This window comes from Cricetulus griseus, assembly GCF_003668045.3.
Source record: "Cricetulus griseus strain 17A/GY chromosome 1 unlocalized genomic scaffold, alternate assembly CriGri-PICRH-1.0 chr1_0, whole genome shotgun sequence".
Taxonomy (NCBI): Eukaryota; Metazoa; Chordata; class Mammalia; order Rodentia; family Cricetidae; genus Cricetulus; species Cricetulus griseus.
The window spans coordinates 161,171,896-161,190,470 of record NW_023276806.1 but is presented as its reverse complement, the minus strand read 5'-3'; the positions used below and the strand labels follow the sequence as shown (position 1 = coordinate 161,190,470).

General features: G+C 44.0%; 1 protein-coding gene across 7 annotated transcripts in view; it reads left to right on the top strand.

Annotated features, from left to right (window-relative positions):
• Cradd (CASP2 and RIPK1 domain containing adaptor with death domain) overlaps positions 1–18,297 on the top strand; it is a 259,171-nt gene extending 240,874 nt beyond the window's left edge. For all 7 annotated transcript variants that reach the window (XM_027392661.2, XM_027392659.2, XM_027392660.2 and 4 more), the window contains one exon: positions 16,216–18,297. In XM_027392661.2, the coding sequence (XP_027248462.1) occupies positions 16,216–16,517 (302 nt within the window). In that variant the 3' untranslated portion in view covers positions 16,518–18,297. The remainder of the gene's footprint in view (positions 1–16,215) is intronic.
• Positions 18,298–18,575: the final 278 nt, after the last annotated feature.

Here is an 18,575-nt window from a genome sequence, read left to right as displayed (position 1 = left end):
AGACGAAGAACAACAGGCAACTAATTCCTGCTGGGAGGAGAGTTAGCCTCTCCCTGGGGTGAGCCCTCTTACTAGTTGTCCAATGCAAGAGTGGTCAGCTCTGAAGCCCTATACACACAAACAGCAAAAGTGGGCTCTGCAGATTTTATTTATGTACATTTGTGCATTCACACATACACACACGTATGCAACGAGTATAATCAAAGAAAGAGAGGCTGTCAACAAAGAATGGGGAGATGTGGGAGGAGTTCAAGGGAAGGTAACCTTGACGACCTGGAGGGAGGAAAGTAGGGGGAGAAAACGATGTAATTCTATTTCAATTAAAAAATAATAAAGCAGACAAAACATACAACCAAATATGGAGTTGTTTTTGTACTAAGCTGTGAGAACTGTCGGTGCATGTTGCACAGAAATTGATTGTGAGGTGTGAATATAGAAAGGGATGATTTGCAGATATTTCCTCCCACCTGTGGCTTGCCTTGTGCTGTCCCTTTGTTCCTCTGGTGCTTGGGATAGGCTGAGACCTTGCATACGAGCAAGCTTCCTGTATCTGGGCTGCATCTCCAGCTCCTGCGGTGTCTTATCTTTCAAAACAGATTCTAAATTTAGACTAACATGCTTTGGCATCTGTGGACCAGGATGTAGCTCTCAGTTACTGCCACAGCACCAGGCCTGTCTGCCTGCTGCCATCCTGGTCCACAAGCATGAGTCAGAGAGGTGTTGGGGAGGGAAACGGGGGAGGATGAGGAGGGGAGGAGAGGGAGGGAGAGATCTAATTAGGAATAGAGGAATGGCAAGGGCTTTTGAAATCTCAAAACCTATTCCGAGTGACCCACCTTCTCCAACAAGGCCACACCTCCTAATCCTTCCCAAACACTTCCACCACTAGGACCAAGTATTCAAAAATATGAACCTATGGGAGCCGTTCTCACTCAAACCACCAACTGCACTAGCGGAGCTGAGTTACCTAGGTTTTCTTTTAGAAGTTGCAGTTTTAGGTTTCCATTTGAGTTTGTTGTGCACATCATGAGGAGTGAGTTGGAGTTCGTGTGTGTGTGTGTGTGTGTGTGTGTGTGTGTGTGTGTGTGTGTGTGTGTGTGTACAACCAATTATTTCCACATCATTTGTTGAAAACACCATTCCTTTGCCCCTGAATTGCATTTGTGCTTTTGAGTGGATCAGTTTCTGGGCTTCAGTTTACTCCATTGGTTATTGTCTGTCTTTTAATATCTACTGTCTCAATTGTATAGCTTTAGTATAAAGACTTGAAATTAGGTGATTTGTCCAACTATACTTTTTCAAAATTATATTTGGCCAGTTGATTTTTCACATTTCCTTGTGTGTTTTAAAATCAGCTTATTCAGCCTCCGCCTTTAAGATCTGATGAGGTTTTGATTGGGAGCAGTTGGGTTTCTAAGAAGTTGTGTCCATGGTAAGGAAACACATTTTTTTTTATATCAACTGGCCTTTGAGACTAATCTAACATTTGAAACATTTTCCACACTGTTACTTCCAAGTTTACTGAAAGCCCATTTATGCAAAATGATGTTATTTGAGGCCAAAGGTTACAAGAAACAAGATCTTCTGATTCAGCCTTTATTTCCTGTATTTCGCCTGTTATCCATGTTATCCCAGAGAGGAAGTAAAGACAACTCAGGTCTCTTTCCCTAGGACCTTATGTTATAGAGCTGGGGGTTGAACAGAGGGCATGTGGTGCTACACATACACCCAGAGGGGCTGCATGGTATTCTCTCTGAGTGGCTACTCCAGGCAAACATTGGCACTGATGACATATGGGATTTCCCCCATTATTTCTTGAAGACAATGCATGGACGCATGCATGCATGCACACCACCTGCATGCACACCACCTGCATGCACGTGTACACACACACACACACACAAACACACACACACACACACCACTTGCAGGTCAGCTGGCTTGGGAAACCCAGAGCTGAGCTATCACATGTTGGGGGAAGGGAGGCAGCCAGCATGCAGATGATGACATAAGGGAGCTGACAAGCAAAGCCACAAATACTGGATTTTCTGGAGCTTCCTATCACATGCTCTGCAATTGAACTGCATAAGCCAAACAGAACACCATATGTGGCCAGACTGAGTCCCTTGACCCCTGAAGTGCAGCCTCCAATGGATGGGCTCTTTTTCTGTGAGTGCAGGATCAGTTCTTTCTTTCACCAGCTCCTTAAAGGGTTTCTTCCTTTTTTTCTAAAACAGATTTATTTGTCTATTTATTTATTTTAGGTCCTGGACGAAGTTTCCCCTCCCTCCTCTCCTCCAAGTCCCTCTCCCTCACCCCCCAATCCACTTCTCTGTTTCTGTTTAGGAAAGGGCAGGTCTCCCATGAGCATCTACAAAATGTTGCATATCAAGCTGCAGTAAGACTAAGCAATTGCTTATTGAGCACTCGCTGTGTGCCAGAAAGATTTGGGCCATTCCTCTCCTGGACCCTTGGACTCCTGCTCCAGTGGGAGTCTCAGGTTTGGCATAGAAAAGCATCCGGTGGCACCTCCCCCTCTCTCCCAACTCTGCCCCCTCAGAAGAGAATGGCTGGTTATGCTTGGAGGAGTCCCAGAGGGCTTCATTGAGGAGATGGTGTTAGCTGATGACTGATGAGGGTAGGAAGTGCCCCTCCCCATCCCCATCCCCAAATATACACCAGAGCAGTGCTAGGCAAACCTCTGCCTGCTGTCAATTACTAGGATACAGAATCAATTTCGTGGTTCTTAACTGAGATTAGAATAAAACAGGGTAATGTATTGTGAAGGTGGTTGCTTTGTTCTATTAAACTCTTCTTTCAGTTTCTCACATATATGCTCATGCTTCTAATACATCCATATCTTTCAACATAAACTCTTGGTTAAAAACATAAAAGGGCCAGTGGTAATTCATGCCTTAATCCCAGCACTTGGGAGGTAGAGGCAGGCAGATCTTTTAGTTTGAGGCCAGCCATTTCTATAGAGCGAGTTCCAAGGACTGTGAGGGCTACACATAGAAACCCTGTCTCAACAAAACAAAACATGTGTGTATGTGTGTATATGTATGTATATATATGTCTAATATATATGTTGTATGTATATTATACACACACATACATATATATATATATATAGAGAGAGAGAGAGAGACAGAGAGACAGAGAGAGACAGAGACAGAGACAGAGAGAGACAGACAGATAGAGAGAGAAGGTTAGGAGAAATTCACATCTTCATGGCTATTAAAGGAATTAACAACATTAATCACTGTGTTGCATATGAGTTATTCTGGGATCCTGCAGAATGTGTACCAGGATTGTGCCTGGGGCTGCTGCTGTCATAGGCATAGGTGGTACCTGTTAGGACAGGCAACAGCACAAGGCACCATGGCCAAACTAATGGCTGGAGTAGCAAGTGACTTCAGTTCTCCTATTTCAACTTCACTGTGATACATGAGTTTGACTAAACAGTAATGTTCAAGCCAAGGATGCTTGAGACAATCCCTAAACAATTTTCAGAATCAGCTCGATTTGCCTGATGGTCTGTCATTAGTGCCTCAAGCATGCCTGGCCTCTGTGAGAATTTGCATGATTAATGTATGTTGTCCTTGCATTTTATGTGAAGTAAGATATGTACCCATTAGTGACAAAAATGTCACTGAAGTAATTTTACTCACAAAATTGCAATGCTGCAAAGCCTAGAAAAGTGCAAACTTATCAAGAATCACAGAATTCCACAGCCAAGTGGCATTCTCCAGTTTGCTTTGCCCTGCTGCATGGCAGCATGAACTACAACTTATCAGGCTAGCTATACTTCATATGAGACTTGAGGACTGCAACTCCTGAATCTATTGCAACTGCCCCAGAAGTATTAGTCAGTCTGTTAATTAGCTAGTTAATTAGTTTCTTTCTTTTTTCCTTCCTTCCTTCCTTCCTTCCTTCCTTCCTTCCTTCCTGCCACCCTCCCTCCCTCCCTCCTTTCCTCCCCTCCTTCTTTCCCTTCTTCCCTCCCTTCTTTCTTTCTAACTAAATTCTTAAAATATATTTGTAGGAGCTGCTAACTACCAGATACTGTGCAGGACAGTGCTGTGAACAAGAGAGATGTGGCCCTGTTACCCTAGACCATTTAGCTAACTGTAGCATATGCCACATGCCTCTGCCCAAGGTCTTGTGTGTCAGGGCACTCAGGCTTTGCTCACCTTCTGTCCCTGTAACATGCAGTTGTCACTGGGTTGGAAGCTGAATGGCCTATGTTATGTAAGACCCTGTCTCAGAAAGAATGAAAGAGGTGGGGAACTGCCTTCTTTCTCCCTCTCAGGCTTGCTGGTAGGAAAACTGAACATTTTGCTTGTAGGATTGGTGTTGTCACACTGCTGAAGGTGTTGGCAATTTGCCTGACCTTCATACCCCACCTACTACTGTCAGCCAGTCTAGATAAGCTCCATCAAGGAGGTGGGCTTTGATATCTGAAGTTAACAGTGTTCTCAGCATGACTCGTGCATGGTCTTACCTTTCCTTTAGGAGGCTAAAGACTAATAGGGAAAATGTCAATCCACTGGAGTGATAGTGAGATCGTGGTTTCTCAATCCAGCTCTCTAATTGTCATTGCTCTAACACTCAATAATAGAGATCATATCCAGGGCTATGGGGCCAGCTCCTTTTCTTTAGCTTGGATATCAGTCTACAAGTTTATGTGTTTCATTTGGAAGATTAAAATAAGGCCAAAGGAGTTTTTAGAATTGGGAGAGTAGTCACTAATGTGAAATAATAATTTCTTTATTTTGAAAAAAGGGAACAATTCAGATCTGTGTGTCCAGATGGTATAACTTCCACATAAGGAATCTTTAAAAAAAAAAAATTTCTTCTGCAAATCTGGGAAGGAGCCATCTGGACATTATGAAGAGTTGAGTAACCATTGCCTTCAAACCAGCCAGCCCTTGGATTCGAGAATTTAAAATGTCTGTTGGTCACCTCTGCATTCTAGGGACATGACAGACACTTCGGAACTCAGCAACTATGCTCTGTCTTTAAGTTTCAAATGTATTTTAAAGAACCACGCAGTTCTGCCACTGGGTCTGTGACTTAGCAGTAGTAGATTCAGGTTCACACTGGATCTCTTGAGCTGTAGGTGTTTTTATCTTTATGGGCCCCGCTTCCTAAAATAGTATAAAAATCAGCTTATAATAGTAGATATAAAGGTAACCATAGTGGTGCTATTTACTCAAATATGTTCGCTCACCCAAAGTTTATTTTTCCACTAACTATGAAAGATAAAAACTTATATTTTTCTTGGTCTCCCAGAAGTATTATGAGCCCTCAGTGCTATCATGTTTGTGCCTAGTGCTAAGATAGCCTGATTAGAAGTCATTGTTTTTCCTTTTACAGTTTTTAGATTTTACTTTTGTATTATAATGCTCATGTTTTTTAAAGAAATTAAAACCAGCTCAGTTAACCTGGAAGCCGATGCACATTTGATGGGGCTGAGTTGGGTTGCCAGATCTATAGCAGTAATTATTTGGAATGAAGCTTTTTTATTATTTAAAAACAAAAACAAAAACAGAAGTGTACGTCATTTGTGTATCCAGTTCAGTCATCCTGTCTGGCCTAAAGTGTCTGTGGTTCTTGCCAAATGTCCAAGCACAAGTGCCAGACTCAGCGTCTTCCTGGTTGCTACTTTGAGCAGCATGTAGTGATCATGACCAGTTTCTCCATTTCACTCTCCTCCCTTCTCTAGAGTAATATAAAAATGTGTTTGTCTTTTTTAGCACCCAGTGGTCTCAAGGCTGAATGCTAGAAGACCAGCTGTTGTTTCTCATTCATTCAGTTTCTTGTGGCTTTATCATAAAAATTCTGCATATGCTTTGGAGGAGTCCAAGCCACATCTAAAAGTAAAAGAAGAAAACCTCACAAAGATCATCATCATTAAGGGAACATCTATCTAAGCATGGAAATATGGATGATGGATGGATGGATGGATAAAGAGAAGGGGGTGTTTTTAATAGAAGAACAGTCAGGAGCTGTAGCTACAGACTGCAGGAGACATAGCTACAGACTACAGGAGACATAGCTTCAGACTACAGGAGTTGTAGCAACAAACTGCAGGAGATATAGTTAAAGACTACAGGAGGAGCTGTAGTTATAGGCTATAGAAGCTGTAGTTACAGACTATAGGAGATGTAGTTACAGATTATAGGAGATGTAGTTACAGACTACAGGAAATGTAACTACAGACTATAGGAACTGTAGTTTCAGACTATGGAAGATATAGTTATAGACTATAGGAGCTCTAGTTACAACCTGCAGGAACTATAGTTACAGACTACAGGAGATGTAGTTTTCAGACCATGGGAGATATAGAAGTGGGCTAGAAAAGTAGAAATATATGATACATGCTATTTTTAAAGTTTAAAAAATCATTATATTTAACTTTTTCAAACTTATCCAGTGTCTTAGTTAGGGTTTCTATTGTTGTGTTGAAGCGCCATGCCCCAAAACAAGTTGAGGAGGAAAGGGCTTATCTGGCTTACACTTCCACATCCCTGTTCATCACCAAGGCAGTCAGGAACTCAAACAGGCAGGAACCTGGAAGCAGGAGCTGATGTAGAGGCCATGAAGGGGAGCTGCTTACTGGCTTGTTCCTCATGGCTTGCCCATCCTGCTTTATTATATAACCCAGGACCACCAGCCCAGGGATGGCCCCACCCACAATGAGCTGCACCCCTCCCCATCAATCACTAAGTAAGAAAATGCCCTACAGGCTTGCCCACAGCCCAGCCTTATAGAGGCTTTGTGTGTGTGTGCGCGCACGTGTGATTTTGTTTTTGTTTTGTATTTCTCAATTGAGACTCCCTTTTCTTTTTTCCTTTTTTAAAATTTAAATTAGAAACAAGATTGTTTTACATGTCAATCCCAGTTCCTTCTCCCACCCCTCCTCCCCTGGCCCCCACTAACACCTTACCTATCCTATACCATTTCTGCTCGCCAGGGAGAGTGAGGCCTTCCATGGGGGAGTCTTCAGAGTCTGTCATATCTTTTGGGATAGGGCTTAGGCCCTCCCCCCTGTGTCTAGGCTGAGGGAGTATCCCTCTATGTGAAATGGGCTCCCAAAGTCCATTCCTATGCTAGGAATAAGTACTGATCTACTACAAGAGGTCCCATAGATTTCCAAGGCCTCCTCACTGATACCCACGTTTATGGGGTCTGGATCAGTCCCATGCTGGTTTCCCAGCTATCAGTCTGGGGACCAAGATCTCCCCCTTGTTCAGGTCAGCTGTTTCTGTGGGTTTCACCAGCCTGGTCTTGACCCGTTTGCTTATCACTCCTCCTTCTTTGCAACTGGATTCCAGTTCAGTTCAGTGTTCAGCTTTGGGTGTCTGCTTCTACTTCCACAAGCTGCTGGATGAAGGCTATAGGATGGCATATAAATCAGTCATCATTATCAGGGGAGGGCATTTAAGGTAGCCTCTCCTCTGTTGCTTAGATTGTTAGTTGGTATCATCCTTGTAAATCTCCAAACATTTCCCTAGTTCCTGGTTTCTCTTTAAACCTATAATGGCGTCCTCTATTATGGTATCTCTTATCTTGCTCTCCTCTATTCTTCCCCCCTCCCTCCCCCCCTCCGACTCAACCTTCCTGCTTCTTGCTCCCTCATGTCCTCACCCCTCCTCTTCTCCCCTTCTCATTCTCCTAGCTCCCTCTCCCCTCCCCCCAGGCTCCCAATTTGCTCAGGGGATCTTGTCCCTTTCCCCTTCTCTGGAGAACCATGTATGTCTCTCTTAGGGTCTTCCTTGTTTCCTAGCTTCTCTGGCAGTATGGATTGTAGGCTGATAATGCTTTGCTCTATGTCTAAGAGACTCCCTTTTCTAAGCTGTCTTAAGCTTGTGTCAAGATGGCATAAAACCAGCCATCGTACCCAGAAGAAAAAAAAAGAAAATTGAGAAATAATTCTGAATTTTGAGTAAACTTTTTAAAAATTTTAAATGCTATTTATTTCTCCTTGTAAAGCTAAGAGGTGGGTAAAGAACTTTCTGCATGGGCTTCGTATTTTTCTAGTTGTTTCTGTGGTGGAACTAGTGTTGCTGTTCATTTCTCTCCTTCTTGAGTACTCGACAGACTATTTATTTATTTATTTATTTATTTATTGGCTAAGTACATGCGTGTAGGGCGCTCAGCAACACTGTAGCTGTACAATAGAGAGCGGAGCTAAGAGTGTTGTAATTAAGGTAAATCACTCTTTGTGTTCACTCCTTCATCCTGAACATCAAGGGAGAGACTGCTTTACGAAAAGCCTTGCTGTGGGTATCTGGGTGTATCAGTGGGCGAATGAACAGAGCTCCCTACTGATGAGGCGGTGACAGTGTCAGGGACATTAGGGCCAGGGAGGGGGGGAAGAGCAGGAACACACAGATAGTGAACAAGAGGTTAGAAGGTCACAGGTAGACAAAGGAATCACAGAGTAAGTAGGAATTGAACCTGAGATCTGTGCAGGTAGTATAGCTTGATGAGAAGTCACACTTGACCGCAGATGTGTCCCCCACAAGGGACAGCTATGGTAAACCTGTGGTCCAAGGACAGAGCTCAAGGAAGGATAAACAACAAACAACTGCAACTGTGTCCCCGTGAGGCTGAGGAAGAAATGGCTTCACAAGAACTTCTAAAATGTTTTATACAGTTTTGAAAAAAAAAAAAAAAATCCAAACTATTGTACCAAATATTCTCCTCACTGTTTTTTCTTCTTCAGAAGGTATGGGGGCTCATTAACTAAAATTCATTCTCCAAAGCCTGCAGGCATGTTTCTGTTTTAACAGAAATGTAAAGGGATATAGCACTAAATGATCAGTGGTTGATTTAATGAGAACTCAAAAATCACAGGTCTGAAGGAAAAATTGAATGGCTTCTGGGAGATAGTACCACATCACACCTAATGAAGCCTTGGGCACCATCTGGTTTCATCTTTTACACATGATCAGTCTGAGGAATGCTAAGTGACTTAGCCCAAGCTACCTGGTCACCTGTTGGAAGGCTCAACTTTAAAGACAGCCTAGGCCTGCTAATCCCAGGCCCAGAGGCTGCCCCCCCCCCCACCTCCTGCCTGGTTAATTCACTGAGAATTCAATTATTGCTGACAGTCCTGTTGTTGACCTTCCTACATTGGCAGTCAAATCAAATTTCCCATCACGATAAGTAGGGCGTATTTGTGTTTTGCAGCATGGCCTTCATCTTTGGAGAGGGCTGTCACATCATCGTCCTGGAAATTGGCTTCAGGAAGATCAAATAGCTGACTCCTGGGCCTCTCTGGGAGCACGGGGTGTTCTTTGTGATTGTCTGTCAGAGTGAAGGTTTGCATGTCGAGGTGCTTGCCTTTCCTCTTCCTTAGCCAAAAGGATGTTTCTGCAGTCTTTGCAGTCTAGAACTGGAGTTCACACAGATCCTTAGAAATAAGCACTAGGCTAGCTTGCCAGCTGGAACGTCCCCAACCCAGCCCACCAACCACAGATAACATCCCACATGGTCATTGCCAGGAGTGACATAAGAGGACTGCTTGATGGTGTGGGTCCTCCTAGTCTGCCCTTCCTCCTCCCCCTCTCTTCCTTCTTCTCTTCCTGTTCTCCACACTCATCCACTTCTGTATGCTACACTGCATCCCATCTACTGCTCTGTGAAGCTTCCTTGTCTTTCATTGCTCCTCATTTCTGTTCTCTCTCCTTCTCCCCCATAGATAACTATATTTTTCTAATACATATTCTTTTACTTGTTTGAGTTATTTTGTCATTTGTCAGTGGCATTTGGACATTGTTTTTAATTTGCCTTTTCATGGGTCTTTCTTTGGTGCTATACCATCTCCATCCATCCTTGCTGGTGTGCCCATGTGTCCTTCCTCTTAATCTTCCCAGTGGTGAACTACATCCAACCACATTGCCTGTGTGATTTATAAATGTGTGCATCACCCTGGTGAATATGCTTGAGAATATATTTGAGATGGGTATATATGTATTTTATATGTAATATTATATGTATATCTTCTGAAAGGGATGGCTGAGTTGCAAGATGTGTTTACTGGCACAAATAATGAAACATCATACAGACAGCTTCACAGACAGCTTCACTCATCACCCTGTAGATGGGTTTTAGAGTTCTTGCTACATCGAATTGAAACCAGTATTCCAAAGTATATCCAGTTCCTCCAGCACTGCCAGCTTGCTGTCCACACAAACCTGGTAGTGTCTAGGTTTCTCTACAAATAAAATGATTTATCATTGTTGTTTCCATTTTTCTGTTTCTATAAATTCTGTGTTTTAGAACCTTGTCATGTGCTTGCTTTTGTGGATCCCCTAATTTGAGTCAGCTTTCTGGTGGAGGTGCCTATCTTTCCTGGTGGTTTTCAGGGGTTCCTTGTACATTCTAGTGTAACTACATTGGTCTTGTTCCTGCCTTCTTGCTTCCATTCCTTTTTTGTTTTGTTTTGTTTTGTTTTGTTTTTTGAGACAGGTTTCTCTTTGTAGCTTTGGAGCCTATCTTAGCACTCACTCTGGAGACCAGGCTGGCCTCGAACTCACAGAGATACACCTGCCTCTGCTTCCTGAGTGCTGGGATTAAAGGCCTGCACCACCAACGCCTGTCCTTGCTTCCATTCTTAAAGGGAATACATTTGAAGGTTCTCTATCAAAAAAAAAAAAAAGTTTGCTGAAGTAATTTTCAGGTTTTATCAAGGCAAGAAATTTGCTTAAATTCAGAATTTTTACAGAAATAACCTTTAAAATTATAGCCAGGTATCTTTACCAAATGTACTTTTCACATTATTGAGATAATGACTTTTCTTTTTAGTCCATCAATGTGTTGAAATAATAGTCAGATGCTGAAAATTATTACAAACCTATAATAAGTTCTACTTTTTCATAACATTTTAAACCAGTAGCAATGTCTCATAACCACAGTGAGTTGGGGTGACTGGTATGTTGTCAGACTCTCCAGCAAAGTGTGTGTGTGTGTGTGCACGCACTTTAGAGAACTCACCATATCCAACTGAGTCGCCACCATAAAGAGGTCATTTCTGCTCACAGCATCTTCTGTCATATCACAAAATAGCTGAAATTAAAATGAAAAGGCTTTAAGATTCAAAAGGCTTCCTGATGCGTTAGATTACTGGCTCTGATTCTGCCAAATCTTCTAGCCGTTGTTCCATGGCTGCCATGCCGCTTCTTCAAACCATGGTCATCAGCCTCTGAATTTTGTTTCTGGACCCTATAGTCTATCTTGGGTTCCATTTAAAGTGGCCACACATCCGAGGATGCAGGGTGGAAACGACAGGTTAACCAGACATAAACTGGTTCATCCCAAAAACCTGTATCTTACCAAGACCTAGGGGTTGTGGGAAATGATGGCTTTCTTTATGAAACAAAAATATGCTGCCAATAAAGATGGTGAGTTGGGGACTTATGTGGAGAGCCTCTTTTTCTTTAATGGTATGATTAAAATCAGGAAACTGCATTTCATGTTTTTCTTCTTTTTGTATTTTCTTGTGACAGAGTCTCATGTAGTCCAGGCTGGCCTCAAAAAAAAAGTGTGTAGCCAAAGATGATCTTGAACTCCTGAGTCCCCTTCCTCTGCATCATGAGTACTGGGATTCTAGGCCTGCACTACCCTACCCAATCTATCAGGCTCTCTTTTCCCCTGGTCAGGAGCTAAAAATGGTAGGATGGGCATAGAAGTGAAAGACATGATCTCTGTGTATAAGTCCATGGGTGGCAGCTGCCTCATATACGCCCCAGGAAGTGATGTATGGTTCTAAACCAACAGGAAGTGATGTATGGTTCTAAACCAACAGGAAGTGATGTATGGTTCTAAACCAACAGGAAGTGATGTATGGTTCTAAACCAACAGGAAGTGATGTATGGTTCTAAACCAATAGGAATTACACAGAGGCTTTTAGCTTGGAGTATGGGACAACTGCTCCTAGGTGTGAGTGAGAGAAGGGAAGACAGTTGGGAAAGAGGAGACACTATTGGTGTCCACTCATGAGACCACAGAGGTGAAACGATGAAGGGCTGAGAGAATAAGGAAGGGAGCAGTATGGGAAGGAGCTTCCTCATCCTTGGCTGTGTTGTGGCAGGTGGGTTTGCATGTGTATGTTGCTGCTTTTGAAACACATGAGTTCAGCTTCACTGAAAATGAGATTTTAAAGCCAGGTGTTCAAAGCCAGCCCCTGTCTCAGAGAGAGAGAGAGAGGACAGAGAGAGACAGAGACAGAGAGACAGAGACACATACACAGAGAGAGACAGAGATACATACGGAGAGAGAGAGAGAAAGAGAGAGAGAGAGAGAGAGAGAGAGAGAGAGAGAGAGAGAGAGAGAGAGAGAGATTTAGGATCTGCATAAAGGCAGACCATTTAATCCATATAAATAGAGTTGAATTCTCATTTAGGGTCTTAAATACTAGAACAGGAATTCTTCAGTAGAGTCCTGTGGTCATTCATAACCACAGATAATCTCATCATCCCAGGGCAGATGACCTTGTGTGCTGTGGTGAGGTGAGGTCTAGCAATTAGGAAGATGCAGAGTGAAGATGGCAGGGGCCTTTGAGGCTCTGGGGGAAGGCCGGATGTAGTGCACTGCAGGGCCGAGTGCACTTGTGGACAGACCTGGGCTTCCAGCCTTGGTCTTTGGGTCCCACTGGTGCAGTTTTGCTGTGTTTGTGCCTCCCATGCTACTCCCAGGGTCTTTCTTCTTATATTTACTTTGTTTTTTTTCGTTTGTTTGTTTGTTTTGTTTTGTTATTTTGGTTTTTCTAGACCTTTGTTTTGGAACCTGTCCTGGAATTTGCTCTGGAGACCAGGATGGCCTGGAACTCACAAAGATCCGCCTGCCTCTGCCTCCCAAGTGCTGGGATTAAAGGCTTTCACCACCAACATCCGGCTTACTTTGTATTTTTAATTGTTTTTTTTTCCATTTTATCATTTTGTATCAGTTTTTGAAATTTACTTACCTTTTAAACTTTTTATTAAAAATTTAAGCAGACCTACATTAATCCTTGAAATCTGGGGCTCAAACTGCCATTTATAACTTTCCCACCATGTCAAAATAGATGTGATTGCCAACATGCAAAACATCTGTAAGAGTGTGACCCAAGACCATCTTGCGTGCTGCACAATGGCCATCTAGTCACAGTGGATTAATTCATACTCCCACATACACCCTGATCTCATGCATTCTATCCTCAGAAACTAAATCTTAGAATTCTCATTTTTTAGTAACTTCAGCCTGAGCAGAAGTCATGAACTTAAAAGGCCTAGGGAAGAAACTTTTCCTGCTAGAGGTCAGATGACATCAAAGCTGTGCACACTGTGTGGGGGTGGGGTGGTGGGCAGAGGGAAGGAGGGAGGGGGGGAGGAGGGAGGGAGAGGAGGGAGGGAGGGAGGAAAGGAGGGAGGGAGGGAGGAGGGAGGGAGGAGGGAGGAGGAGGGAGGGAGAGAGGGAGGGAGGGAGGGAGGGAGAGAGAGGTATATTTGGGTAGAAGGCATGATTTGTTTGGGGCAGGTAGTATAAATATGTCAGTCATCTTTGCTCTGGCCTGTTTCCACAGGATTCTGCCATCTCAATTATGTGGCACTATTCATAGGGCATATGACTGTGACTGTATAGAAGAATCAGAGCACAGCCTGTTCCTAATGCCAGACAATTGGCTTACAGCATCTGTTGCATTCTGAGTTGGCCTGGAGATAAAAAGATGTCAGAGTGTAGCCTAGACACTGATGGTTCTTCCCAACATCCAATCAACTGAAGGGAAAAGCAAGGAAAAGCAAAAATAAACCTTGACTCCAAATCACCAGCAGCAGATAAAGTAACAAATAGACAAAGAAAATTTCGAAAAGTGCCAGGTGGGCACAGTCTTTAGAAACCTTTCATCTTACATATATCAAATTCCTTATCCAATGAACAACATGCCCGTCTCACTCCTGCCCCCAGCTGCCATCTACTTTCTGCCTCTGTGGTCACATGTGACTACCTTAGCTACTTCCTGTGAGCAGAACCACACAGTATTTGTCTTTCTGCAGAGAAGCTGTGTTCACTTAGCACAGTGTCCTCAAGATTAGGACAGTGTCCCATGTTGTCAGTATTTCATTTCTTTTAAAGGATGAATATTCTACACAAAATGTTGGACAACCAAGTTGGTATCAGAATTCTCCAAAGCTACAGTCCAAATCACCAAATAGAAGCGAGGTCTATAAACTTGTAAATATGCAAGGGGAATAAAATTATTTATATATATAACATAAAGGTATGTTTATAATCAGAAGTAGTATGTTAAATAACAGAAATAAATATAATTGGTTCTCTAAATATAAAGACATTATTCTAATGAGACAATAGGCAATCTTTACCTCAAAGAACTCTAAAACCACAGTAAATATGAACATCTTTCCTAAGAAGTAACCTTGTGAGGAAACTGATCAGTTGTCACAAATCAAAATGACAGACACAGGAACAGAAGAGTCACAATTGGAAACTAGTCACAACAAATAGCAAAGGGCACTGTTGATCACTGGAGGCACTGTCCTATTGCCTTCCCTTAGGGTGGGGCATGGGATGTCGACTATCACTTCAGAAACCAGAAAATATTAAGCACCTGACAAAAGTAACAAAAGCAACAAAATCAAGTGGTGTGAGGAGGGAAGAAGAGGAGAGGAGGGAAGGACATTTAGGTTCACTTCTGTTTCTGTCTTCCCCCACCCTGCTCTCTTCAAACAAAACTAAAAGCAGTTGGTAGAGGGAAACTCTTCTGCTGCCATTTTGAATGCCACTGAGATCTAACCATCCTCCCTGTATGTAAGGAGGGGTCGAGGGGGGGGGGGACAATGGATGACTTGATTTCTTCTTTGCGATTTTCATGGGTTTTGAAATTTTTTAAATGAGCTCATATTTTTATAAGATCAATAAAATCGTTGCTGTTGATTTATTGAACACCAGTAGCATCTTCATTATTCCAATTGCCTCTTTGTGCTTTCTTAATTTCAGAGCTGACAAATACCAAATGGGTCTTCATAACTCGGCCCTAGAGTTTTGGCAGTTGACTGTTGAGGAGTCAGCGACAAGGGCTGTGGGACCCACTGCTCTTCTAGCAGGATCTTTTGCCTTTTTGTTGAGCTGGAAAACGAAGCAGGGGCTGGTGACAGTGAAGGGCACTAAGATGTGATGTAGCTGGCCAGCAAGTGTCATACAGTTACCATGGCACAGATGCCTGAGCCTATCCTGCAGCCAGTGCCATCACCTTGGATGCTTGGAGTCCCTTCCAAACTCTGCCCTTGGCTGCCATCCACTCCTCATGTCCTCCACCTTTGCCCATGCAGTGTCCTTGGGAAGAGCTGGGCCACCACTTTGTGGAGCTTTCTCTTGCCCTGGGCTTAGCTTAGCCTCTATGCTCTGTGGCTCACACCAGGGTCGACTTCTATGGTTGGGCTGTGCACATTTACAGCCACACATAGTCACACTTCTTAGGAGGCAGACTCAGGGGGATTGGAATCCTGTTTAGGAAGTGCAATGTCAGGCTCTCCGAAGCACGGACTCTGTGGTTCTCTGGTGGACTTGACTGGGATGGCGAGACCACTCAGATGGCCTCTGCTTTCCTCTCCCATCAACTCTTGCCTCTATGGTTTGTTTCTTAAAGTTGGGGGCCACTCTGGACTCCTGCTACCTTTCTTCTGGTGCAAGAGAGAGGAGCTGTTGCTTTGGCCTTGAACACCACCCCATCCCACTCCCCAACCCTCCTACCCCTACCCCCTCCCAGCATCCCCACGCTGGAGCCTCTCCTCAAGGTGAGCAGTGCTTATACTTGGAGCAGCACGCTGCTGGCCCTCAGGCTGGTACCGCGGGAAGTAGCCTTCAGCCAGAGTTCCTGGTGTGGCTTGCAACAAGAGATGGGAATTGAAAAAAAAAAAAAAAGCTTCGTGACAAAACAGAGTGTCCATGGGCATGATCCATGTTTGTGTGTGTACACGAGGAGGAGGAAATAAGTGGTCATCCATGGGTTTCTCTGCTCTGCAGCGTTTCTCAGATCTTCTGCAGCGAACACTTCCAGAGATGCTAGACGGCCCTGTTCAATCCACCACACCGAGCAGTACAGGAAGACCAAGAGTGTTTGCTTGTGTGCCCCCACCCCCATTCTCACGTCTTCCATGTCTGAGATGCTTGCTTGTCTCATTCACCTTCCTGTCCTTTCCTCATCAGGTGACTGGGTGGCTGGAATCCCTTCGCACATCCTCAACAGCTCTCCGTCAGACCGGCAGATTAACCAGCTGGCCCAGAAGCTAGGACCCGAGTGGGAGCCCATGGTGCTGTCTCTGGGACTGTCCCAGACTGACATCTACCGCTGCAAGGCCAACCATCCCCACAACGTGCAGTCACAGGTGGTGGAAGCATTTGTCCGCTGGCGCCAGCGCTATGGGAAGCAGGCCACCTTCCTAAGTTTGCACAAGGGCCTCCAGGCTGTGGAAGCAGACCCCTCGCTGCTCCAGCACATGCTGGAGTGATCCTACCCCTGCCACTTGTTGGGTCGTGGGCCCCCAAGTCACACAGGCTGAACCGGACTTTCACTCAGCAAGTGGCTTTGTTCTGGGTTTGTTTTTGTTTTTTGTTTTTTTCCTTTTCGGTGAGCCTTAGGTGGAAGGAGAACATCTGGATTGTCCTGGCTCGATAATCCAATGACTTTAATTGCTTGAAGATTGCATTGTAGTAACTGCAGTTTTGAACTGTGTGGTTACCTTTTAACAGAAGTCCAGAAGAAAACAAGAGACCATGCTACCACATTGCACACAGATGTCCTACATACAAAGTCTTTACATTGCCTGGAAACTGGACTGTGGACTTAGTGCTTCATAATGAGGATGATAATAAAAAGTGAATTATGTTATAAGATGTGCCTCTTTCATGAGAAAGTATGCCCTCCCCCTTCTTCTGTTGCACAGACAGAGGGTATAAAACTGTGGGAGTGGAACAAGTTTGGTAGTAGCTGTGAAATAGTGGGAATGAGTAGCTCTTCAGGCGGGATGAATGGCTTAAGTGTAAGACAGCAAAGCTGCTGCAGAAGCCAGGAAGGGAACTCAAGCCCTTCATCCTAACAGATTGCATAAGAAATCTCTGTCCATTTATTAAAGGTATTTGGGTCTGAGACAAAGGGGCCTCAGTGTTACCCTTGAGGCCTGAATGCCTGAAAGTGTTGGGTTCCTGGAGGGTAGGGGGGTGTCATGGGTTGTCCTGCCTTTCATTGAGAGCACAGTGTTAGTCAGACAGGTGTACAATTGTAATCCCAGCTCTTAATTGTCTGAGGCAGGATGATCACTTCAAGGCCCAGCCTGGGCTATGACTACATAGCATTCCAGGTCAGCTTCAGTTATCACCAAGATCCTGTCTCAAAGCAAATAAATAAAAATTTACCATGCAGGGTTTCTAGAATGCTCCTTTTCAGGGCTTGTGCGTTCTTGTCTGGGCCTCTCAGCAGCCCCTGTGAAGCACGTACGCAAGCGTGGTTCGCCCCTCCTTTAGATGGGGCAGGACCTGTGGAAGCTAACTAAGCTAGAATGTGGTTTGCTTCTTCATGAATGAACTAGAAGCAGGCAGGATGCTTTCAAAGAAAGACACAAAGGCTTCCATAGGGGCTGTGGATGCCACTCAGCTGGTAGGGTAGGATGTTTGTCCAGCATGCTCAAAGTCCTAAATTCCATCCCAGTACCTCATTAATTCAGTGTGATGGGCAAACCCATGATCTCAGCCCTCCAGAAGGTGGAGGCAGGAGGATCAGAAGTTCAATGTCATCCTCGTCTACATAGTGAATTCAAGTTCAGCTTAAGCTACATGTAAAGGGGAGGAGAAGGGAATATGTTAAAGAGGTTAGGTAGATGTTTCCTTTGTCCTTCACAGTGACTGGAGAGCACAGTTTTTTAAATCTATAGAATTTTCAAGGGAACAAAAGTAGACTGCTTCTCTCCCTCCGCCTAAGGATGAACCAATAAAGATGTGGAGGTGGGTGAAAATGAAACATGCTCAGAAAGGTGGCAGTGGTGTGGTGACATCCTTTCAGACATCTGGTACCCTCTCTCCCTTTACCAAGAAGACCAACTGTTCCACAGTTCACCATTCAGTAGATACAATCCCCAAAACATTGTGTACTGGCCACACCCACTCTGATTTTCCATCCTGTGGTCTAGTCAATACTTCGTTATTTTATAAAATCCCTATTTTTGGCCATGCCACTGTACCCACTGATAGACTGCTCATCAATAGAGTCTTTAATAAACTACTTATCATTTTGAACATTGTTCTTACTACTTTGCCATTTCCCTCTGGGAGTCCCAATAGTGAGTCACTTTGGCTGTTGTTCTTCACATTCAGTCTTGCTTATGGCTGAGTGAGCAGGGCTAGGTCTGCTGCAGCTAGCTGGTGTAGGCCTGATGACTAGCTGCAATCCCCTCCTACCCTTTGTAATGGGTCTGTCCCGCCCAGGGACACTTCTCTGCTGTCAATAATGAGGCTGGGAAGGGCTGATTGTGGAGGAAGTCATTAGAGCTCTGGCTTACTGCCCTTAGTAAGCA